This window comes from Equus asinus, chromosome 29 (genome assembly GCF_041296235.1).
Source record: "Equus asinus isolate D_3611 breed Donkey chromosome 29, EquAss-T2T_v2, whole genome shotgun sequence".
Classification (NCBI taxonomy): domain Eukaryota; kingdom Metazoa; phylum Chordata; class Mammalia; order Perissodactyla; family Equidae; genus Equus; species Equus asinus.
In genome coordinates, this window is record NC_091818.1 from 22,579,488 (window position 1) to 22,605,312 (window position 25,825).

Here is a 25,825-nt window from a genome sequence, read left to right on the forward strand (position 1 = left end):
CTCTGTTTCCTTGTTGACTTTCTGTCTGGATGATCCATCCGTTGATGTGAGTGGAGCGTTGAGGTCCCCTACTATTATTGTTTTGTTGTTAATGTCTCCTTTTAGATTTGCTAATAGTTGCTTTGTGTACTTTGGTGCTCCTGTGTTGCGTGCATAGATATTTATAAGCGTTATGTCTTCTTGGTGGAATGTCCCTTTTATCATTATATACTGCCTCTCTTTGTCTTTCTTTACCTGTTTTATCTTGAAGTCTACTTTGTCTGATATAAGTATGGCAACACCTGCTGTCTTTTGTTTGCCATTAGCTTGGAGTATTGTCTTCCATCCCTTCACTTTGAGGCTTTGTTTGTTGTTGGAGCTGAGATGTGTTTCCTGGAGGCAGCATATTGTTGGGTCATGTTTTTTAATTCATTGCTCCACTCTGTGTCTATTGATTGGAGAATTCAATCTATTTACATTTAGAGTGATTATTGATATATAAGGGCCTAATGCTGCCATTTTATCAGTCATTATCCAGTTCTCCATTTCCTTTGTTTCTCGTCCTGTGTATTTCGGACTACCAATTTGGTTAAGTAGTTTTCTGTGCTGCTTTTCTTAGTTTTCTCTTTATTTATTATTTGTATCTCTGTTCTACTTATTTGTTTAGTGGTCACCATGAGGTTTGTATGAAAAATCTCATAGATGAGAGAGTCTGTTTTCTGATAACCTCTTGTTTCCTTAGACAAAGCTGATTCAGTCCCTTTCCTCTTCCCCTCCTAAGTTGTTTTTGTCATATCTTATTCCATCTTGTGTTGTGAGTTGATGGTTAAAATGACAAGATTATATTTGTTTATGGTATTTTCCTTCCCTTTATCTTTAATGTTATACGTGAGTGTTTGCTAACCTGTTCTGATGGATAGCTGTAATTTTCTGATTTTGTCTACCTATTTATCTACTTACTCAGGGCTTTGTAACCCGTTTCTTCTTTTTTTTTCCAGGTATGAGGGCTTTCTTGAGGATTGCTTGTAGGAGGAGTCTTGTGATGAACTCCCTTAGCTTTTGTTTATCTGGGAACGTTTTTATGTCTCCATTGTATCTGAAGGATATTATCACTGGGTAGAGTATTCTTGGCTGAAAGTTTTTGTCTTTCAAAGATTTGAATAGATCATTCCATTCTCTCCTAGCCAGTAAAGTTTCTGCTGAGAAATCAGCTGAAAGTCTGAAAGGGGTTCCTTTGTAAGTTATTTTTTTCTGCCTTGCTGCCCTTAATATTTTTCTTTATTATTGACTTTTGCCAGCTTCACTACTTTATGCCTTGCAGTAGGTCTTTTTACATTGATATAGTTAGGAGATTTGTTGGCCTTTTTCACTTGCATTTCCATCTCCTTCCCCAGGTTTGGGAAATTCTCTGCTATTATTTCTTTGAACAAGCTTTCTGCTCCATTCTCCTTCTCTTCTCCCTCTGGAATACCTATAATCCTTATGTTGCATTTCCTGATTGAGTCAGGTATTTCTTGGAGAATTTCTTCATTTCTTTTTTAGTCTTAGTTCTCCTCCTCCATCTGAAGCATTTCTATATTTCTGTCCTCAATAGTGCTGATTCAGTCCTCCATAATATCAGCTCTATTTTTCAGAGAATCCATATTCTTTATCTCATCCATTGTGTTTTTCATCTCCAGTTTTTCTGATTGGTTCTTTATAGTTTCAATCTCTTTTATGAAGAAGGTCCTGAATTCATTGAACTGTCTGCATGTTCTTGTAATTCATTGATTTTTTTTTATGATAGCTATTTTTAATTCTGTGTCCTTTAGATTATAGATTTCTGTGCCTTCAGGATTGATTTCTGGGTACTTGTCATTTTCCTTCTGGTCTGGGGATTTAATATCTTTTTTTTCTCATGCTTCTACATGGCGTGGCTTTGTGTTTCCTCATCGTGGTAGTGTTTGATTGCTGCTTCCACCTGTCGCCACGAGGCAGGGTTCAAGAGCTGCGTATTCCGAGCCTGCTGCAATCTGCGGCACAGCTCCCAGGTACTGAACTGGGGCACTGGGTTGGGGGGAGGGGCGCTTTCTTCCTCCTGTGTCATCTTGGGGGCTTCTCACTCTGCCGTCGCTATCTACTCTCCTGGGGTGTTAGCTTGATGAAGACACCCCCATGATAGCTAGTCACTTTTGTGTGAAACTTTCCCCTGGGCTGTGAGGGACCTCAGAGATTGATAGTGTTCCCATGGAGGGCTGCTGCCCCCTCCCCACTTTGCTCTTGGATTTGCATGCAGTCGCTGGGTCGCTGCCCTTTGGCAAGGAAGAGAAGCTTTCTCTTACTTCGTTCCACTTTCTTGAGGAGGCTCCAGCACCTCCACCTTTTGATGTATGGCTTTGTGGGGATCTCAGACATCTTTTGTGTTGTGTGGATGTCCTTTGTTGGAGTATGAATGTCCTTTTTGCTGTGTCTTAGACAGGAGAGTTTACAGGGAGAGCTCACTCTACCATGATGCTCATGTCACAAGCTGCAGTCCCATTTCTGCAGCTGGATGTTTTTGGCTTCTTAGATTGACTGACTGATGACTCTCTGATCCTCCCTTCCCTCTTGGACCTTCACAGCTTTCTCAGTTGTTCCTATAATTGTGTAAGGTAAAATTCTATAAGAAATTTCTTATTTTGAAACTCATACTGGTTCTGCTTCCTATTTTGAGTCCTGACTTAATGCACTTTGCTTGTGGGTAAATAATCTGTATCACTTTTATTGACTACATGGTATTCCAATATATGAATTTTTTTTATCAGCTGTCTTTTGCCATTTAGAATTTTTTCTAGTTTTTTCTTCCTGTTGTAAACAAAGGTATTGTGGACATCCTTGAACATACAGGTTTCTTTGCACTTGGTCTTTTATTTCTTTTGGGTAAATTTCTAGAAGTGAAGCATATATATGCATTTTAAAGAACTGTGATAAATATTGTCTAAATTGCACTTTCCAGCAGTATGTGAAAGTGCTTGCTCAAGGTACACTCTTGATCATCATGGCTCTTTCAATTCAATTTAAGGAGAAATTAGATTATATGAGAAGATAATTAGTTAAAATGGAAGGAGTTAATGGAAGGAAGGAAGTGTCTTGTACTAAGTATGAGATATATTCTGTCAGTAATATTTAAACGTAATTAATTTTGTGTTTAAATGTAGTTGCTCTTTCTAAAACTTCAGTTATTACAGGTTTTGCATTAAGCCTGTTTTTAGAAATATAAGTTTTGCAGTATGGTAAGGGATGGTAAAGGAATTAGTCTGGGATAAGTGTCATTGACTTAGGCTAGAATTATGGTAAAACTTAAAATTTCAGAATCTAGGCCTCTAGTTCTTAGAAATGCCCTGGGGATATAAATTGACTTGTAAAGGTTTAAAAACATATTTTACATAAGGGTTGAACTTGGAATTTTATGTAATAAGTATACTAGCTGTTTATTGTTCTGTGTTAGCTCTTCAATTAAAGAAGAGAGTGTGCCACCACTGCCATTCCAGTCCATGAAAATTGTGTGTCACAATAGGCAGCAGGGGCTTCCCCTAGATTTCGCTGGGAATGGAAGGGCTCATAGGTCTGTTAGCAGTTGCTTAAGTGGGAGGTGGTAGGGAGGAGCTGTGCTAAAGGCTTATGACGACTAGGTTTCAGCCTGAACTGTTAATGCAAAAATTTATTCTTTTTGCTGAATATTTGCTGTAACCTGGAGAGTTTCTTTTTATTTAGTTTTCAATTTTATTGGAATGGGAATTGTGTTGGAGAAAATTAGATCCTTTCAGTGTTAGCTGTATTGAGTATATGGATACAGTAATCCCCATGACTCCATGCTTAACAGGTTTATTTGTCAGTAGTGAACCACTGTTTGGCTGGTGTGCTCTCTTTTTTTCCTAATCCTCTCATCCCTCTCCACAAAGTGATTATTTCCTCCTGGAAAGTTTCTCAGGTCTCAAACCAAACAAACCCTTAGGTTGGCCTTCAGCAAAGTAGATGTTTTGTTTTATGTACTTTATGGTATAGAAAACTCTTCCTATTACAGGTATGAAAACTTGAAGTTTTAAATCCTTCCCATTAGCACTAATGTCTTTTTTTTAAAAGAAGACCCTTAAACCAAGAAGTGTTCCTTATATGCTGTATTTTATCAGTTCTAAGAAAGTTCCTTGTCACCTCCCACATTTTAAACATTTCTGAAATTGGGATACATTTTGCAATTAATGATGTCCTTTAAATTAAAGCTGTCAGCCAGGCAGCAGTTGTCATCGTTAGTACTTGTGCACAATTGGTTGTTTCTTCTGGTGCCTTACCTGGATTATTGCAACCTGTCAGCAAACCTTTTAAGAACTATTTGAGGAAAGAATAAAGTCCTGAGTCCTGGGTTTTGTTATTAAAGCGTTTTTTTGACACCATCTGGTAAGATTAAGATAGCACTGGCACCAGAATTTGCAGAAATGGTGTCAGAGCTTTGAAGGAGATCCTAGAAATAGTGGTGGAGTGTAGTTTTAAAAGATGTATCACCTACAGTGGGAAGTTCACCCCATCTCCTGTGTAGTATTCTTGCCACTCTGTTTAATCTGAATCTAATCCTGAGGAACCAATCAGACAAATCCAGATTGTAGGACTTTCTATGAGACAACTGGCCTGGATTTTAAAAATAATGTCTATATTTTGAAAGGAAAAAAGGTCAGGTTTGGTTGGGGGTGTTCTAGATTTAAGGAAACTAAATAGACGTTATTGTCAACAACTGTGAGCAATCTTTGGCTCTTGGGTCATACAAAATAAAAGATATAAAGGACATTTTTGGAAGTTGGGTAAATTTGAATAGGAACTCTGTAGCAGGTACTATTCTTTATGATTAAGAGTAACAAAGTTCAACATCTAAATAAATCTGAAAAAGCATTTTGTATAAGTATAGAATAAAAATTCTTCATAAAAAAGTGTTTTGACACAATTGGGTTGGTGGGTTTTTTCCTAAGTGTTACATAAAAATGCTGCTGGTTTTAACAGTAGCGAGTTTGTTGGAGTCATTGAAATATGGTATCTTTTTGTAGATTTAGATTATTTTTTAATGGATTGTGAATGAAATTGCTCCTATTATATGTATAATTGGGAAAACCTTATTTAAACATTTAAACTGTGGGAAAAATACTGACTTTGGAAAAATTTCTGGGAGGTTTGGATTAGAGGTAGGTTAAAAGTTATTAAAAAGATACGATGTAGTGACAGTTCTAGAAAGAGTGGGAGGAAAGTAAAGACAGAGAAGCAAAATGGTGGAAAACTTTGTTTTTTTAAAAAAATGTACATAGAACTCCAATTATGTTACTTAAGCAGAGTGATTAAACCACTTGTAGTTAGGACAGAGAGAAATTGTTGTTCCTCAAATAAAGCAAATTATTTTCACGTCCTCTTGGCAGACTTTAAGAAAGGGGTCAAAGTGAGTAAGAAAGAGAACATTTTAAGTTGTACTGTTATTCCGAAATGTTAATGTACAGGCCAGTGCTATAGGATATGTGCTAGACATAGGCTCTGTTTTCTATATAGGACATCTTTCAATATAATAGGGCTCTAACTTAGAAATGGTACTCTTAAAGTTAGCTTGTAGGTTAGTGTTTGGAACTTAATTATATAGTTAAAATGTTACAGTGAAGAGTTGGAAGAAAATCATTAGTTTTATTAAATTTGTAAAATGAATAGATAAGTACTTGTAATAACAGTGCTAGAGTTTGAGAGAAACAGATTTCAGGTAGAGCTAGAGCAAAATGACACTATCGATGTTTTGGTATTTATTTCATATGATAAAATATCTATACTAAAATGGATATTTTAAAGATATTTTCTAAGAAAAGGATTTTGAGTTCATTAAAAAATCAGTGAAACTTAATTTTTAATGTATTTTAGATATAAAACTTTGTAAGCATTATGAAACCAAGTAAAATAGGAATTTGTAAAACTAAATATGACACTTACTGAAGTTAAGACAGATACATGAGGTTATCTATTGTTCTTTCTACTTTTGTATATATTAGACTCTATACTAATTAGGGGAACAGTAGGAGATATTTATAATTAGTTGTACATGTTTTCCTCTGAATTCCTACAACTACTAAATAATACCATCTCGTTTGATCATTTAGAGGAAGTTGGATTTGAATTGTTTTTTTTTTTTACAGGGGAAGATTCACCGTAAGCTAAGATCTGTTGCCAGTCTTCCTCCCACAAGCCCCAGTACATAGTTGTGTATAGTTGTAAATTCTTCTGGTTCTTCTATGTGAGCGGCTGCCACAGCATGGCTACTACTGATAGACAAGTGATATGGTTCTGCACCTGGGAACCAAACCCAGGCCGCTGAAGCAGAGCACGCCAAACTTTAACCACTAGGCCATCAGGGCTGGCTCCAAACTTGTTTTTTAATAGGGCGTGAAACATTGGTGCCCTGATTAAGAATAAGGTAGTAATAATATTAGAGGAATTAAAACGAGGAGAGTAGGCAACTAACAGGTACTACCATAATCATTAAGCTTTTGAAAACTGTTGTTTTGAAAAAGATGGTAGGAAAGAGTAGCACATAGGGAAATATTCATGGTACATTGTTAGATGAAAAAAGAGGATATATAACTATATGGTATGATATCCATGTTTTCATTTCTGTATACATACATGTACTGGAGAAACTTGAAGAAAATACACTGAAATGTTAACATGGCTTATTTGAATGGTATGACCATGATACATTTTTTTATTTGCCTTTATATTTTTCCCTTTTTCTGTCAAAAAATGGGCGAAAATTTAAAAACCATAGCGTATATGTTTTCATTTAGAATGCATTGCATTTTTTGTTTCGAGGAAGATTAGCCCTGAGCTAACTACTGCCAGTCCTCCTCTTTTCGCTGAGGAAGCCTGGCCCTGAGCTAACATCGTCCCCATCTTCCTCTACTTTATATGTGGGACGCCTACCACAGCATGGTGTGCCAAGCAGTGCCATGTCGCACCCGGGATCCGAACCGGCGAACCCCAGGCTGCCGAGAAGCAGAACGTGCGAACTTAACTGCTGCGCCGGCCCCTGGAATGCATTGCTTTTTAAGCATAGTCATGACACAGATGTTCTCTCTCTCTTTTTGGGAGTTCAAGTATTTACATGTAATAAAGAGAGGAAGAAAGATTTTTCCTGAGGTTATAGGTAAAGGCTGAGAGAATGAGGGAGAGGAAATGTGGTTAAAGATAAAGGTATGCGAGAGATTGCTTATGGCTAGTAATTTCTCCTCTAGGCAGTGAAAGAAGAGATTTCTCTCCTGTGTAGTCATCTTGAGGGTCAAGAGAAGGACTTTAATTAGAGTAGATATTACTTGGAAAGGTTCTTTACTCCAGCTAGCAGATCCTGACTCAGTATAGCTTGGTTTCCATAGGTAGATTAAGGGAGGAAGAAGAGAACTAGTTTTATGTATGGGGTGTTTGTGTTCAGAAAGTTCAGTTATCTAAGGAATTTCCTGTTTAGTTCTTGGCTACGTTGTTTGAGTTTAGCTCTTTTAAATAATTAGCTTTTTATTTTAAAGCTGGATATGTTTATTTCCATTTTAAGCAAACTTCATCAATGGCGTAAGACAGGGATGGGGCAAATGGGTTTCATATCACATGTAAACTCCTAGAGTAATTAGTTAAGAGTATTTAGACTTTGCAGGGAAGACTTCTCTAATTGATTAATAATGTCTATTTTACTCCTTGGAGAAATGCTGGCTGTTGGTGGTCTAGTTTATAATCCATTTTGTATGATGCCTGGAACATACTAAGGCTGTTTGGTTGTTATACGGTAAAAGCATCAAAGAATGAGAGAGACCAGCTATTGGATACTAAACTTATAAACCTGAAATAAGTGACAACCACAATTCTTGTGCACATTGAAACTCATGGTCTGTAGAGGAAATTGTCTGTGGCTAAGAACTGAACTCTCCAGTAGGGTAGCCACAGTCCACACATGGCTGTTGAGCACTTTAAAATGTGTCTAGTTTGACTGAGAAAATGAATGTTTAAATTTTAATTAATTTTAATTTTTTAAAATTTAACTTTAAAAGGGAAGCATTGTATTATTTTCTGTTAACTTTATTTTCTTGATAGGACTACATTTTACTTTATTGCGTTGGAAGTGCTTGGGAGGTTTTTATGTCTAGGCTTGGAAGTGGCACCCATTTCTGCTATCATTCCACTGACAATGCTTAATTATATGGCCATGCTATCCAGGATGCTGGGAAATAAATTGTAATTCTATGTCCTGGAGGAAAGGAGAATATATTTTAGCACAGGACTGACAGTCTCCCTCGAGAACGGAAAAAAAAGTGTGCAACCTGTACAGTGAAAACAAACAGGCAGGTGAAACTCCAGAATACAGTGGATGACTGAAAATAACCCAAGTCTCACTCAAGATTACATCTGCCTGGTTTGGTAAACTAAGACTAGAAGTACTTCCTTAATCTCCTAAAGGTCATCTGCAGAAAAACCTGCATTCGATGTTTTAATGATAAGAGACTGAATGTTTTCTTTCTAAGGCTGGGAACACTTACTTCTATTCAACAGTGTACTGGAGTATCTAGTCAGTGCAGTAGAGCAAGAAAAAGAAACAGAAGACATACAGATTGGAAAGGAAGACGTAAAATTGTCTTTATTCACAAGCAACATGATTATGTAGAGTAACCTAAGGAGTCTACAAAAAGCAACTATAATAAGCGAATTTAGCAGTGTTGTGGGATTACAAGTTCAGTACTCAAAAATCAATTGTGTTTCTATTATCTTGCAATGAATAATTGACAGTTGAAATCATAAAAACAATACCCTGCATGATAGCATCAAAAAGTGTGAAATGGTGGGGCTAGCCTGGTGGTGTAGAAGTTAAGTTTACATGCTCTGCTTTGGCAGCCCAGGGTTTGCGGGTTTGGATTCCAGCCACCGACCTACACACCGCTCATCAAGCCATGCTGTGGTGGTGTCCCAAATACAAAATAGAGGAAGATTGGCACAGATGTTAGTGCAGGGACAAACTTCCTCAAGCAAAAAGACAAGGATTGATGACACATGTTAGCTCAGGGCCAATCTTCCTCACCACCCCCCAAAAAAGTATGAAACACTTAGGGATAAATTTAATAAAATGTCTGCAACTAGTGCACAGAAACTAAAAAACTTTGCTGAGAGAATTTAAAGAAGACCTAAATAATAGGAGAGAGATATTGTGTACATGGATTGGAAGATCCAGTATTGTTAAGATGGCACTTTTCCCCAAATTGATCAATAGGTTCAATACAATCCCAGTTAAAATTTCAGGAGGCTCCTTTGTGGAAATTGACATGCTGATTCTAAAATTTTTATGAAGGTGCAAAAGACAGAATATCCAAAACAATCTTGAAAAAGAAAAATAAATTTGGGGGGCTTACAGTACCTAATTTCAAGACTTACAGGAGCTATAGTAATCAGTACAGTATAGTACTAGATGAAGATCAACAGATTTATCAGTGGAACCCTAAAGAGAGCCCAGAAATGGACTCACACCTATGCAATTGATTTTTTCTGAGTAAAATGCCAAAACAATTAATTGAAGAAGGAGTAATTTTTTCAACAAATGATGCTAGAACAGTTGGATATCTATATGCAAGAAAAGAATTTTGACCATCCCTGACTCACACTATATGCAAAAGGTTAACAGGAACTAGGTCATAGATCTACATGTAAGAGCAAAAATTACAAAACTTTTAGAAGAAAACATGAGAGAAAATCTTAGTCACCTTGGGTTTACCAAAGATTTTTTTTAAATAGGACACGAAAGTCATGAAATATAAAATAAAAAATTGGTAAATTGGACTTCATCAAAATAACATTGTCTCTTCAAAAGACTGTTAAAATAATGTAGAGGTAAGCTACAGATTGGGAGAAATATTTGCAAAACGTTACTGACAAAAGACTGTATTCAGAATATACGTTTAAGGAACTAAATAATAAGAAGGCAAACAACCCAGTTAAAAAATGGGCAAAAGATTTGAACAGACACTTTATCAAAGAAGAAATGGATGGTACATAAACACTTGAATAGATGCCCAACATCATGATTTGGTAGGGAAATGGAAATTAAAATCACAATGAGATAGGACTATGTACCTACTTGAATGGTAAAATTAAAAAGACTGACCATACCAACTGTTGGCAAGGTTGTGGAGAAACTAGAACTCGCATACATTTCTGGTGGGAATACCAAATAATACCACTACTTTGGAAAATAGTTTGGCAGTTTCTATAATGTTAAACATACACTTAACTTACCACAGACTCAGCAGTTCTACTCTTAGATGTTTGTGTAGGTATTAACCAAGAGAAATGAAAACTTATGTCTACACAGGACTTGTACTCAGATATTCATAGCAGCTTTATTCATCGTGGCCCAAACTGGAAACAACGCAAATGTCTACAGCTGATGAGTGGATTAGCAAATTGTGGGAAATCCACACAGTGGAATACTACTTAACAAGGATGAATTTCAAGAGCAATATGCTAAGTGACAGAAGCCAGGCACAAAAGACTATGTACTTTTGATGCCATTTATTTGAAACTCTAGAAAAGGCCAAACCTGCAGTGACAGAAAGGAAATCACTGATTTCCAGGGTCCAGAGGATGGGGAGGGAGCTGACTGTAAAGGGCATGAGGGAAATCTTCTTCCTTTCTTCTTCTTTTTTTTTTTACTGAGTTCATAATAGTTTACATCAATGTGAGATTTCAGTTGTACATTATTTCTTGACTGTCACCACATAAGTGCTCTCCTTCAACCCCTGTGCCCACCCCCAACCCCCATTCCCCTGAACTGTTTTCTTAGTCCATGTATTTGTTTATATTCCACATATGAGTGAAATCATCTGGTGTTTATCTTTCTCAGACTGGCTTATTTCGCTTAGCATAATTCCCTCTAGGTCCTTCCATGTTACTGCAAATGGGATGAATTCATCTTTTTTGTGGCTGAGTAGTATTCCATGGTGTATATATTTATATACCACATCTTCTTAATTCAATCATCAGTTAGTGGGCACTTGGATTGCTTCCATGTCTTGGCTATTGTGAATAGTGCTACAGTGAACATAGGGGTGCATATGTTACTTTGGATTGTTGATTTCAAATCGTTTGGGTAGATTCCCAGTATTGGGATAGGTGGCTCATATGATAGTTCTATTTTTAGTTTTTTGAGGAATCTCCATACTGTTTTTCATAGTGGCTGCACCAGTTTGCATTCCTACCAGCAGTGTGTGAGGGTTCCCTTCTCTCCACACCCTCTCCAACATTTTCTATTTTTAGTCTTAGTGATTATAGCCATTTTAACAGGCGTGAGGAGGTATCTTAGTGTAGTTTTGATTTACATTTCCCTGATGATTAGCAATGTTGAACATCTTTTAATGTGTTTATTGGCCATCTGTATATCTTCTATGGAAAAATGTCTTTTCATCTCCTCTGCCAATTTTTTGATCGGATTGTTTGGTTTTTTTATTGTTCAGTTGTGTGAATTCCTTATATGTTATGGAGATTAACCCCTTGTCAGATATATGATTTGCAAATATTTTGTCCCAGTCGGTGGATTCTCTCTGTTTTGATTCTAATTTCTTTTGCTTTGATGAGGGAAATGTTCTTTATTGTGATTATGATCTTGGTTACACTACTGTATACATTTGTCAAAACACATTGAATTGTATACTTTTTAAAATTTTACTGTATGTATTTCATACTTTAATAAAGCTGACACCCCTTCCCTCCCTCTCCCCTGTCAATAAGACGATCCCTAGCATCCTCCAGAACTGGCCAGTGACTTTTTTGTTTGTTTTTTTATTTTTTAATGTTGTTATGAGCTCTTAACATTTAAACATTTTCTGTGTTTTGTTTTGTGTAGTTGTTATCCTCATTGATGTTTGCATTCTCCCATCTTGGGCCTGTGGCAGCTTATTCCAGTTGATTCCTGAGTCCTTTTGACCTGACCCTAGAGTGGTCTTTCGTGGCTTCCATTTGCTTTCTGATGTACATGTTCCAAATGGATCTTGTACATTTCCTATCCTAGACCTATTGCCTGGACCTAGGAGTCCTGGTTCCCCGAAGTCACAAGTGAGGTAGAGGTCACAGTCTGGATAATAAGTGGTGCTTTCATGGCTGCTAGACAGTCATTATTTTTAGGCCTTTTCTTTTTTTCCTCCTCCCTGCCACCTTTACTGAGGTATAATTGACAAGTAAAATTATAATATATTTAAAGTGTACATCTTGATGATTTGATATACGTATACATTGTGAAAGGATTCCTCCCATCTAATTAACACTTCTATCACTTCACATTTTGAAAAAAATTTTTTCCTACTCTCTTAGCAAATTTCACTTGTACAATCCAGTGTTACCAACTATAGTCACATGTTTTACATTTAGGCCTTTTCATTGGACAGAGCTAGGATATTGATGTATATATGATATGATAAGATACATCTTGGGTTCAAACTGATGCTTTCAGCTTAAATCCAGAACTACAGGTTTTTTTCTTAACCTCATTCTTCTTACATCAGAATCTCTTTTGAACCCTGCCAAAAATCTCAGTTCTCAATGACATAAATGTAATTAATAGCTTGCTTTATCCCACACTACACAAACAGCAGTCTCAGGATAATAACTACAGAACTCCTGTTAGCAATAAAGTGATTGAAAACAGTTTGGGTTTTTTTTTCTTTCAGTTGTTTTTGTCCTAAGGATAAATGCCACTAAGAATGTACAATCAAATTACTGTGCTTTGAAGTCACTTTTAGACTATTTCCTCTCTCGTTAAGCCACTAATTGGATGTACAGTTAGGCTCATTTGATTAATTTTGCATTTAATTTTGGGGAATTGCCTTTTCAAGTTTAATTTTGTTTCATAATTTGTAAAGTATTTACATAGTTGCATAAACAAATCTACAAAACAATCTACATTCACAATTTTGTGCAGCCACTACCTCCATCTAGTTCCAAAACATTTTTAAATGTTTTAAGAATTCTATCCATGTTGCCCTCTAACCTGTTTACTCCTGTCCCCATGCGAAATTATTTTTTTTAAATGTTATGGTTGTTTCTTCTTAAAAATTATAAGCATTTCCTTGTTTCTTAGTTAAATAGTAACATACTGTAAACATTTTTTTCCATTTTTCTAGCAATTCTTGGCCTTTTGCTTCACGTTTAGATTGTATGTGAATGATGTTTACCCTTTATGATGTAAGTTGTGTTATGGTGATCATTATGTGTCGTGCCACAGGACCCGCCCTGCCCCAGAGTTTATCACTTGTCTTTTAACTTTGCTCCTCTTTTAACTTTGTTTAACCACCTGACTCTTGAGTTCCTTCAGGAGTTTCGGAACAATGAGGGGTAAGGGATTGGGTCATAGATTCTCAGTCGATTTTGTGGGGCTGAGAGGCTTGGTCATAATGGATAACAGGGAGGTTGGATTTCTGATGCTGATAATGTAAACAGGAAAGTAAGGTGAATTTAGTCCCTGTCACTGTTAGTGGGTATTGTGATTGTTTGTTAAATTAACATTTGTTTAGTAGAGCTTCTGGGTGTCAGATGGTGAGCCAAAGTTCAACAAAAGATGACAAGGGAAAGTGAAGTCAAGTTTCTTACTCACAAATCCGAGGAGATACACAAGCATGCCTTGAGGGACCACGTGGGGAGGTCGGTGCAGAGTGCAGGCGCAGAGTGAGCAGCAGGACGTGGGGCGCATGCCTTTATTAAGGCGGAGTGCTTTGAGGTTCCTAGGGTAAGACTGGATAGGTCAATTCAAACCAAAAAGAGCGAGGTTTTCTTTTATAAGCTCCGTGGGGTGGAGTCTTATCTGTTTATCACAAGGAGCGTTGGGGGAGTCATATCAGGAACTTAGCTTTACTTGACCCTTCTGGGCTTGCAGGAGCGGCTAGTGTCGTTCAAGCCTCCTGCAGGCCACTTAGCCATTCAAAATGGATGCTGAGGAGCAATGTTATGGAGTAGTTTAGCTAAACTCTCAACAGTGGTTTGGGAGCTTGGGGCTGACATAAGATCCTAAGGATGTAATGCAATGAATTGGTGGTTGAGGAGTTTTAGGCAATTTAAAACTGACTGTTACAGTGTGCCTCTGGTGACAGTCACTTGGTGGCTCCTATAGTGGACCTCAGTGGATGGACTACTCAGGAGGGCATGGTTCCCACCTGGCAGATAGGGATTTCTGCCATGCCTTCACCAGTGTCCTGAGACTGTCTTCAGATTGGTTTAATAAGTTTTTGATTCAATTGGGTTTTTCTATTAAAAACTATAATATGACTCTGCCTTTCAATAGAATATATGTTTAATGAATGTTAATCTAAGTAAGTATTTGTTGTTTTTGTTCTTATTTCAGGCTACAGACAAGAGAAAAGCTTTAGAAGAGACCAAAGCCTACACAACCCAATCCCTAGCTAGTGTTGCTTATCAAATAAATGCGTTGGCCAACAATGTCCTCCAGTTGCTGGATATCCAGGCCTCTCAGCTTCGGAGAATGGAGTCTTCCATCAATCATATCTCACAGGTAACAGCTGTAAAAGGCTTTAAATTCATAGTTTTTAACTGGCAGCTTATGTCAAAGGAGTAGAAAGCCTGGAAATAACAGATTCTTTGCTCCTCTTCTTACTGACTAACCACAGTCATCATTTTCGGTCTCAGCTTTGAGTTCAGTAAACGTCCTCTTCCTTTTTTTGTTGTTTTGTTGTTGCTGTTGTTGTGGCAAAATATATATAACAAAATTTACCATTGTAACCATTTTTTAGTGTGTAATTCAGTGGCATTATGGATATTCACGTTGTTGTGCAGTCATCGCCACTTTTCCTGTTCTTCTTTTAAGATCTTTTTTGAGGTAAAATAGCACATAATTAAGGCATTCAGTTTTATAAATTATGATACACAGATTACCCATGAGCCCATCAACACATTCAAGATAATGAACGTCCCCTAAAATTTCATCATATTCCTTTGTTATCCCTCCTTTCCATCCCCTCTCCTCAGGCTTTCTGTCACTATGGATTAATTTACATTTTCTAGATTTTTATGTAAAAGGAATCATATGGTTTATACCATTTTTTTGTCTGGCTTCTTTCATTCACCCTGATTATTTTGAGATTCAACCATGTTGTGGTGTATAAAAATAGTTCATTCCTTTTTATTGCTGAGTACTGTGCCATTGTTCCACGTTTTGTTTATCCATTCACATGTTGATGGACATCTGGGTTGTTTTCAGGTTTTGCCTATTACAAATAAAAACTTCTATGAACATTTGTGTGTGAGTCTTTATGTGGTCATATGCTTTATTTCCTATTACTTTAATGCCTCTGGGTAGAATGGATAGGTCACATGGTAGATGTCTGTTTAATTTTATAACCAAATTTCTAGCCAAATTGTTTTTCAAAATGCTTATACTCTTTTACCTTCCCACCAGCACAGTATGAGAGTTCTAGTTGCTCCACGTCCTCACCAGCACTTGCTGTATCAGTCTTTTTAATTTTAGCCATTGCAGTAGGTGTGTAGTTATATCTTACTGTGGTTTTAATCTTCATTTCCCTAGTGATTGTCCATGTTGAACATCTTTTCATGTGGTTTCTATAGATTTCAGTATTTAAGCCTTGCACATCTTTTGTGAGATTTATTCCAAATTATATCATATTTTTGATGCTATTGTAAATGGTACTATGTTTGTAATCTCAACTTGATTGTTCATTTCTTGCTTGTGTGTACAGAAATACAGTTGATATTTGTATACTTAATTTTGTATCCATGTTAATGTCACTTAATAGTTATAGTAGCTATTGTATGGATTCCATTGGATTTTCTACATGGAAGATCATTTTGTGTGTAAATAAAGACAGTTTGACTTCTTTCCTTTGTATTTTTCTTCCTTTTTCTTTTCTTTTTTGCCTAACTGCACTAGTTTGAAGCTTTAAGACAATGTTGAATAGGAGTAGTGAAAATGGACATTGTTGTCTTGTTCCTATCTTAATGGAAAAGCATTCAGTCTTTCACTATTATGTAAGATCATAGTCTGTTGGTTTTTCAAAGATATGCTTTATGAGTTTGAGAAAGTTAAGTTCCAGTTATAGTTTGCTGAGTTCTTATCAGGAATGGATGATGGATTTCGTCAAATCTTTTTCTGTGTCTGTTGAAATGATCTTTATTTTTTGGGGGAGCAGTCCTCTCAATATGGTGAATTGCTTTTTTTTTTTTTTTTTGAATGTTAAACTAGCCTTGCTTTCCTGGGATAAACTCCACTTGATTGTGATGTATTATCTATTTCATAGATTGTTTGACTTAATTTGCTAAAATTTTGTTAAGGACTTCTATGCTTCTGAGAATTATTGTTCTTTTGTTTTCTTGTAATGTCTTTTTCTGGTTTTGATGTCAGTGTAATGCTGATCTTACAGAATGTATTGGGCAGTATTCCCTCCTCTTCAATTTTATGGAAAAGTGTATGTTGAATTGATACTTGTTCTCCCTTAAATGTTTGGTAGAATTCACCAGTGAAGCCATCTGGATCTGGAGTTTTCTTGGTTGGAAAGTTTTTAACTATATATTTAATTTCTTTAGTAGATATAGGGGCTATTCTGTTAATCTGTTCTTCTTGAATGAGCTTTGTGTTTTTCCGGGAATTTGACCGTTTCACTTTAGTTGTCATATTTGTTTGCATAAAGCTGTTAATAATATTCTCTTCTTTTAAATCTGTAGAATCTGTAGTGATGTCACATTACTCATTGTTGATATTGGTAATTGGTGTCTTCCCTGTTTTTTTTTGAACTGATCAGTATGGCTAGTTTATCAATTTTATTGTCTCTTAAAAAGAAAACCTTAGCTTTTGGTTTCATTAATTTTCTATATTGTTTTTCTGTTGCATTAATTTTCACCCTCATGTTAATTGACTCTTTTACTTATCTTGGGATTAATTTACTCTTATTTTGTACTTAAAGTAAAAGCTGAGGTCATTCAGGGCCTTTATCTTTTCTAATATAGGTGCTTTAGGTCTATAAATTTTTCTCTAAATAGTGTGTTATCTGTATCTCATAAATTTAGGTATGTTGTGCTTTGATTTTCATTCAGCTCAAAGTAATTTCTAATTCTGACTTTTGATTTCTTCTCTAGCCCAGGGGTTATTTGGAAGTGTGTTAGTTTTCAAATATTTCAAAATTTTGAAGGATGTTTTTGCTGTTGATTTCAAATTTAATCCCATAGAAGTCAGAAAATATTCTTTGTATGATTCAAGTCCCTTCATATTTATTAGGAATTGTTTTATAACCCAGAATATAGTCTATCTTGGTAAATATTTTGTGTGTACTTGAGAAGAATGTATATTTTATTGCAGTTTGGTGGAATGTTCTGTAAATCTCATTAGGTCAAGTTGGTTGATAATATTGTTCAATTCCTCTATATCTTTACTAATTATTCTGTATACTTGTTTTATTATTGAGGAAGGTATATTGTAATCTCTGACTGTGATTTTGGATTAGTCTTATTTCTCTTTGTATTTTAATCATTTTTTGTTTTATGTATTTTTGAAGCTATGTTATTAGGTGTGTAAATGCTTTGGCTTATAATGTCCTGTTGATGAATTGACTCCTTTATCATTATGAAAAGACTCCTTTTTTGTGTGTGTGTGTGAGGAAGATTGCCCTGAGCTAACATCCATTGCTGATCCTCGTTTTTTTGCTTGAGGAAGACAAACCCTGAACTAACATCTGTGCCAGTCGTCTTCTACTTTGTGTGTGGGATGACTCCACCGCATGGCTGATGAGTGGAGTAGGTCCACACCCAGGATCCAAACCTGTGAACCCCAGGCCGCCAAAGTGGAGCATGAGGAACTTTAACCACTTGTTCACAGGGCTGGCCCAGAAAAGGCTTTTTTTTTTTTTATCATGGGTAAACTTAGCTTTGACTAGGCAAACCTAATTGGTACAAGGACTGGGGAGATAGAGTGGGTTCCTACAATGGAAACCTTAACTGAGTCAATGCTCTGGGTTCTCGAACTTTTTCTTCTGAAGGTCCCTTTATATCTTAAATTATTGAGGATCCAAAAGGCCTTTGGTTTATATGGGTAGATCTTCCAATATTTATCATATCAGAAATTAAAACTGAGAAATTAAAACATTTATTAACTCATTTAACAATAAAATAAACTCATTACATGTTAATACAAAAAACATTTTAATGAAAAATAACTGTTATCCAAAACAAAAACAATTTTGAGAAGAGTGGCATTGTTTTTACATTTCTGCACATTTTTTTAATGTCTTGTTCATTAGAAGATAGCTGGATTCTCATGTCTATTTTTGCATTCAATCTTGTGATTTGTTGTTTTGATTGAAGTATATGAAGAAAGTCGGGCTTCACACAGATATATAGTTAGAAAAGACAGGATCTTCAGGACCCCAGTTGGAGAACCATTGCTTTTTGGGCTTATTACAGTTTAATCACTGTGGATATGTATCCCCAGTATCATATACTGGCCATCATGCTTTTATTTTTGAAAGTTTTCAAAATTGATAATATGTTTTCACTTATAGTTTCTTCTCGCTGTTTGTTATACAATTCTTGGTTGATCCTTACTGACTTTAGTGATATTTTTGATGCCCTTATCCATAATATCAAGGGACTTCTGCTGATCCCAGTGGCCTATTGATATTTGTTTTAGGTTTCCTCATCAGTTTCTTAAAGATAGTTCATGAATTTAAAGATTAAGCATGCTGCTGTTCTTTGCCGCTTGTAATAGGCTGTTGTGTCCCTCAGAATGCATATGTTAAAGTCTTAACTCCTGGTACCTCGGAATGTGACTGTATATGGTGATAAGGTCTTTAAAGAGGTCACTAAGTTAGAATGAGGTCACTAGGTGGGCCCTCATCCAATATGATTGGTGTCCTTATAAGAGGAGAAGATTGGGACGTAGACGCACTCAGAGGGAAGACCATGTGAAGACACAGAGAGAAGAGGGCCTTTTTCAAGCCAAGGGGAGAGTGTCTCGGAAGAAACCAACCTGCTGACATGTTGATCTTGCACTTCTAGCCTCTAGAATTGTGAGAAAATAAATTTCTGTTGTTTAAATCACCCAGTCTGCAGTACTTTGTTATGGTAGCCTGTTGTGATGTTCTTGGCTAGGAATGCTTGAGGCACTCAGCTGGGCTGTATTCACTCATAGCAAGCCCCACAGACGTTCCCTGACACTGCCACTGGGGCCATGTTTTGGCTGAATCAGCTCTCGTGGTTCTTATTACGATTCAAGTCACACTTTAGCAAAACCATGAAGAACAGGATTTATTACTCACATGTCCTGGAGGCATGGCCAAGGATCATGTAAGGGAAGGGAGTGTGGACCTTGGGCTCTGCCTTTATTAGAGTCTGAGGGTGGGGCGCCTAGGGTTTTGTAGATTCACTTTTTATTGGCAGGTTTAAAGCATAAGAGTGGAAATTACGGCACAGGAAGGGAAAAGCAGGGTCACTTAAGTGGTCACTTACTGAGGTCGCCCAGGGATTTCTAAGGGAACTTCATGGGTGGGGGCAGCTTGGTTCCTTATATAGTTGTTTTGTTAGTAGCTGTGTAATACAGCTGGCAAGTGTTTATTCAAGATGGACGTCTTTGAAATGGGTGCCTCAGCAATCAAAAGCTTAATGTCATTTACTTACACTACACAGACCTGGCAAACTTACCTAATACTGTTAGATCATCTTTAGCACTATCACTTGGTTACTTATTTTGTTTTATTTTTCTTTTTCTTGCTGAGAAAGATTCATCCTGAGCTAACATCTATTGCCAGTCTTCCTCATTTTGCTTGAGGAAGATTCACCCTGAGCTAACATCTGTGCCAGTCTTCCTCTATTGTGTATGTAGGTCGTTTCCACAGCATGGCCGCTGACCAGTGGTCTAGGTGTGTGCCTGAGTACTGAACCAAAAGCAGAGCAGGCTGAACTTAACCACTAGGCTACAGGGCCAGAGCCAGCACTATCACTTTTATACTTTTTGTCAGCTGTAATGGATATAAACTGTTCACCAGAACCTTAAATAATGGCAGAAAGATATAATATGGATTGTTCATTGTCATTCCAAATGAGAAAGCATGGTATCTTTAGTTAGTACCCAGTAGCTAGGAGCATTCACCAGCATTTACTTCATTGGCTGACTTACCATGAGAAACATACATTAACTGCACTATTCAGTATTCTAATGGGTTTATATATACATCTAATATTTCTAAGATGAACCATATGGTGCTAGGCTGAGCAATGGCCCCCACAGATAACCAGGTGCTAATCCCTGGAAATCTGAATGTTGCTTTATATGACAAAAGGGATTTGAAGATGTAAGTTAAAGATCTTGAGACAGGATTATCCAGGTGCACTGTAAATGGGATCACAAATGTCCTTGTAAGAGGGAGGCAGAAGAGGATGTGACACAAAAAGCAGAAAGTGAAATGACAATGAGAGAGAGATTAGAACGATAGGGTGATAAGCCAAGGAATGCCAGTAGCCGCCAGGAGCTGGAAGAAGCAAGGAACAAATGCTCCCCTGAAACCTTCCAAGGGCGTGTGACCCTTTGGGCACCTTGCTTTAGTCCTGTAAACCTCAGTCTGGATTTCCGGTCTCCAGAACTGAAATACAATAAATTTCTGTTCTTTTTAAGCCACTAAGTTTGTAAATTTGTTACAGCAGCATTAGGAAACTAATACACGTGCTATCACAAATCAGTCGTAAATGTGGTTTGACTTTATATTTTGTGTAAATCTTTGGTAGAGGTTGGTTCTTGTTATTTTCATGATGTGGATTAAAATTGTATTTTTTGAAGGATACAAAATTGTGTAATATCCTTAAAATTGTGAGGAAAACATGAAAAATTCCCTAACTTTCCTGTCAAAGTCTTATTATAAAATAGTATTTTTTATCTTCAACCTTGTTATTTTAAGACTGATATCTGACCTAAATAGTTGCTAACTTTCCCCTATTTTTTTAATTAATGTTAAGGCCCAACAATCAAATGGTGTAGGGCAAATTTCCTCACGCCTTTTTGGGAGTGGGAATACCTTTTTTTCAGATTAATGAAGCATTCTAGCTTTAATTGTAGTTATTAGCAAGGGTAAGTTTATACAGGAACGAGCTATAGTAAAGGTATACTAATACAGAGTATAGATGCTTCTCTGAATGTGAAATACATGCTACAAGAGCATATAAATGTATATTTGGGGGAGTTGAAGGACTAAACCTTGTCTTGGCACTAAACCTTATTTTACTATTATCTGAAAATAAAATTCTCTTAATTACTGTATGGATAAACATTTGTTTCAAAATTAGTTATCCTACCAGGGACTCTTATAGCACCTAGCACGGTGCCTGGTACGTAATATGTGCCTTCATGTTAGTTGAGGGAATTTTTTTTTTTTTTTGCTTTTATTTTTATTTATTTATTTTTTTTATTGAGTTATTGATAGGTTACAATCTTGTGAAATTTCAGTTGTACATTAATGTTTGTCAGTCATGTTGTAGGTGCACCATTTCACCCTTTGTGCCCACCCCCCACCCCACCTTTCCCCTGGTATCCACTAAACTGTTCTTAGTCCATAATTTTAAATTCCTCATATGAGTGGAGTCATACACAGATTGTCCTTCTTTCACTGGCTTATTTCACTTAACATAATTCTCTCAAGGTCCATCCATGTTGTTGCAAATGGAATGATTTTGTTCTGTTTTGCAGCTGAGTAGTATTCCATTGTATATATGTACCACATCTTCTTTATCCATTCGTCTGTTGCTGGACACTTAGGTTGCTTCCACGTCTTGGCTATTGTAAACAGTGCTGCAATAAACATTGGGGTGCACAGGACTTTTGGGATTGCTGACTTCAAGCTCTTTGGATAAATACCCAGTAGTAGGATGGCTGGATCGTATGGTCGTTCTATTTTTAATTTTTTGAGGAATCTCCATACTGTTTTCCATAGTGGCTGCACCAGTTTGCATTCCCACCAGCAGTGTATGAGGGTTCCTTTTTCTCCGCAACCTCTCCAACGTTTGTTGCTATTAGTTTTAGATATTTTTGTCATTCTAACGGGTGTAAGGTGATATCTTAGTGTAGTTTTGATTTGCATTTCCCTCATGATCAGCGATGATGAGCATCTTTTCATGTGCCTATTGGCCATCAATATATCTTCTTTGGAGAAATGTCTGTTCATGTCTCCAGCCCATTTTTTGATTGGGTTGTTTGATGTTTTGTTGTTGAGTTGCAAGAGTTCTTTATATATTATGGATATTAAGCCTTTGTCAGATAGATGACTTGCAAATATTTTTTCCCAGTTAGTGGGTTGTTTTTTTGTTTCAATCCTGTTTTCATTTGCCTTGAAGAAGCTCTTTAATCTGATGAAGTCCCATTTGTTTATTCTTTCTATTGTTTCCCTTCTCTGAGAAGGCATGGTGTCCGAAAAGATCCTTTTAATACTGATGTCAAAGAGTGTACTGCCTACGTTTTCTTCCAGAAGCCTTATGGTTTCAGGCCTCACCTTTAGGTCTTTGATCCATTTTGAGTTTATTTTGGTGAATGGTGAAAAAGAATGGTCAATTTTCATTCTTTTACATGTGGCTTTCCAGTTTTCCCAGCACCATTTGTTGAAAAGACTTTCTTTTCTCCATTGTATGCCCTCAGCTCCTTTGTCAAAGATAAGCTATCCATAGATGTGTGGTTTTATTTCTGGGCTTTCAATTCTGTTCCATTGATCTGTGCACCTGCTTTTGTACCAGTACCATGCTGTTTTGATTACTGTAGCTTTGTAGTATGTTTTGAAGTCAGGGATTGTGATGCCTCCCGTTTTGTTCTTTTTTCTCAGGATTGCTTTAGAAATTCGGGGTCTTTTGTTGCCGCATATGAATTTTAGGATTCTTTGTTCTAATTCTGTAAAGAATGTCATTGGGATTCTGATTGGGATGGCGTTGAATCTGTAGATTGCTTTAGGTAGAACGGACATTTTAACTATGTTTATTCTTCCAATCCATGTACATGGAATATCTTTCCATCTCCTTATGTTGTCATCCAATTCTCTCAGAAAGGCCTTGTAATTTTCATTATATAGGTCCTTCACTTCCTTGGTTAAATTTACCCCAAGGTATTTTATTCTTTTTGTTGCGATTGTGAATGGTATTGTATTCTTGAGTTCTTTTTCTGTTGGTTCATTACTGGAGTATAGAAATGCTACTGATTTATGCAAATTGATTTTATACCCTGCAACTTTGCTGTAGTTGTTGATTACTTCTAACAGTTTTCCAGTGGATTCTTTGGGGTTTTCTATATATACGATCATGTCGTCTGCAAACAGTGAGAGTTTCACTTCTTCCCTCCCTATTTGGATTTCTTTTCTTCCTTTTTCTTGCCTGATTGCTCTGGCCAGGACCTCCAGTACTATGTTAAATGAGAGTGGTGATAGAGGGCATCCTTGTCTTGTTCCTGTTTTCAGGGGGATGGTGTTCAGTTTTTGCCCATTGAATATGATGTTGGCTATGGGTTTGTCGTATATGGCCTTTATTATGTTGAGGTAGTTTCCTTCTATGCCCATTTTGTTCAGAGTTTTTATCATAAATGGCTGTTGGATCTTGTCAAATGCCTTCTCTGCATCTATTGAGATGATCATGTGGTTTTTATTCCTCAGTTTGTTGATGTGGTGTATCACGTTGATTGATTTGTGGATGTTGAACCATCCCTGTGTCCCTGGTATGAATCCCACCTGATCCTGATGTATGATTCTTTTGATGAATTGCTGAATTCTGGTTGCCAAAATTTTGTTTAGAATTTTTGCGTCTATGTTTATCAGTGATATTGGCCTGTAGTTCTCTTTTTTCGTGGTGTCCTTGTCAGGTTTTGGTATCAGCGTGATGCTGGCCTCATAGAATGTGTTAGGAAGTGTTCCATCTTCCCTAATTTTTTGGAATAGCTTGAAAAGGATAGGTATTAAATCCTCTCTGAAAGTTTGGTAGAATTCCCTAGGAAAGCCATCTGGTCCTGGGGTTTTATTCTTTGGGATGTTTTTGATTGCTGTTTCAATCTCTTTCCTTGTGATTGGTCTGTTCAAATTGTCTGCCTCTTCTTGAGTGAGCTTTGGGAGTTGAGGGAATTTTTGAATTTTAATGTGTTTTAGACATTATCTGAAAATTTTGAGGTTAAATAAAAATACTATAAAATGTAGCAAAAATTTCTGCTATAGCTTTGGTCCTCTCCCCTTCCCTGCCCACAATTTATATATATGTACATATATAGATATATGCTAACATGATTTGTATCATTAAAAATATATATATGTTTACTTTAAGGGGCTGGCCCCATGGCCAAATGGTTAAGTTCGCGCACTCTGCTGTAGGTGGCCCAGTGTTTCGTTGGTTCGAATCCTGGGCGCGGACATGACGCTGCTCATCAAGCCACACTGAGGCAGCGTCCCACTTGCCACAACTCGAAGGACCCACAACGAAGAATATACAACTATGTAGCGGGGGGCTTTGGGGAGAAAAAGGAAAAATAAAATAAAATCTTAAAAAAATATATATATATATTTACTTTAAATTTTTTTTTTTTTTAAAGAAAATGTACTAATCTTGTCCCTCAGGCTGTTAGTTATTGGAATGGTTCTAAAGCTTCATGCCATCAGATGACTTACATATTTTTATGTTTATGTGAGTAAATAATCTAGTGCAGGGATCAGTAAACTATGGACTAAATCCAGTGCACCCCTCCCCATTTTTGTAAATAAAGTTTTATTGGAACATAACAGCATTCCTTTGTTTACATATTGCTATGGCTGCTTTCACCACTACAGGGACATAATTGAGTAGTTATGACAGAGACCATATGGCCTGCAAAGCCTAAAATATTTACTCTCTGGCTCTGCCCAGAAAAGGTTTGCTGACCCCTTGTGTAGTGTTATACAAGCATTTGTTTAAAAAAATTTAAAGAATGTTCTTGGGATCTGACAACAGTTTCTCCAACTACTTGTGAGTAGTTGGTTATACGTGCTTATAAATTACTTTATTAACTTTTTTTAAAGGTTGATATGCTGACATTTCTGAAGGATCCAGAAATTGTAAGAAATGGAGGCTCCTGCAGATTGCGTGATGGCACAAATTCCATAAGTTCATGGTTTCATAATTTCTAGATTCTCAGCGTATGAAGCTTAGCTTGTATGAGAAATGATGGAAGTTCGTTCGAGGTTTGTTTTTATTCTGACACCAGCTGGTATACTGCAGCTCTATTCTGACACTAACCGCTCAGACTCGAGGCTGCCCCCATTTCAGACACCAGTGGCAGGTTGGCTCCCCATTCTACCTGCACTTCTGACCAGCTGGTTATAGATCTGGAGGGGTTTCCTACAACTCCCCTCAGGTTTGATGATTTACTAGATGACTCACAGAATTTAGGAAAGCACTGTCCTTATGATTACAGTTTTAAAGGGTAGAGATCAGGAACAGCCAAATGAAGAGACATGTAGGGCAAAGTCTGGGATTGTCCTGAACACAGAGCTTCCATGCCCTCTTCCTGTGGAATCAGTGTATTCACTAGCATATCAGTGTGTTCACCAACCAGGATGCTCCAGGAAGCTTTGGATGTTCAGAGTTTTTATCACATATAGACAGGATTGATCGAATCATTGGCCACTGGATTGAATTTAATCTCTAGCCTCCCCCTCCTCTACCCAGAGGTTGGGCTGACTCAAAGCCCCAACCCTCTAATCACATGGTTGGTCTTTCTGATGACTAGCCCCTAACCTGAGCCTTCTTGTTAGCGTAAACAGACATCCCTGTCACTGGGGAAATTCCAGGGGTTGGA

General features: G+C 36.9%; 1 protein-coding gene across 19 annotated transcripts in view; it reads left to right on the forward strand.

Annotated features, from left to right (window-relative positions):
- ABI1 (abl interactor 1) overlaps window positions 1-25,825 on the forward strand; it is a 117,957-nt gene that overhangs the window by 35,805 nt on the left and 56,327 nt on the right. For all 19 annotated transcript variants that reach the window (XM_014868237.3, XM_014868229.3, XM_070501348.1 and 16 more), the window contains exon 2: window positions 14,369-14,536. In XM_014868237.3, the coding sequence (XP_014723723.1) occupies window positions 14,369-14,536 (168 nt within the window). The remainder of the gene's footprint in view (window positions 1-14,368; window positions 14,537-25,825) is intronic.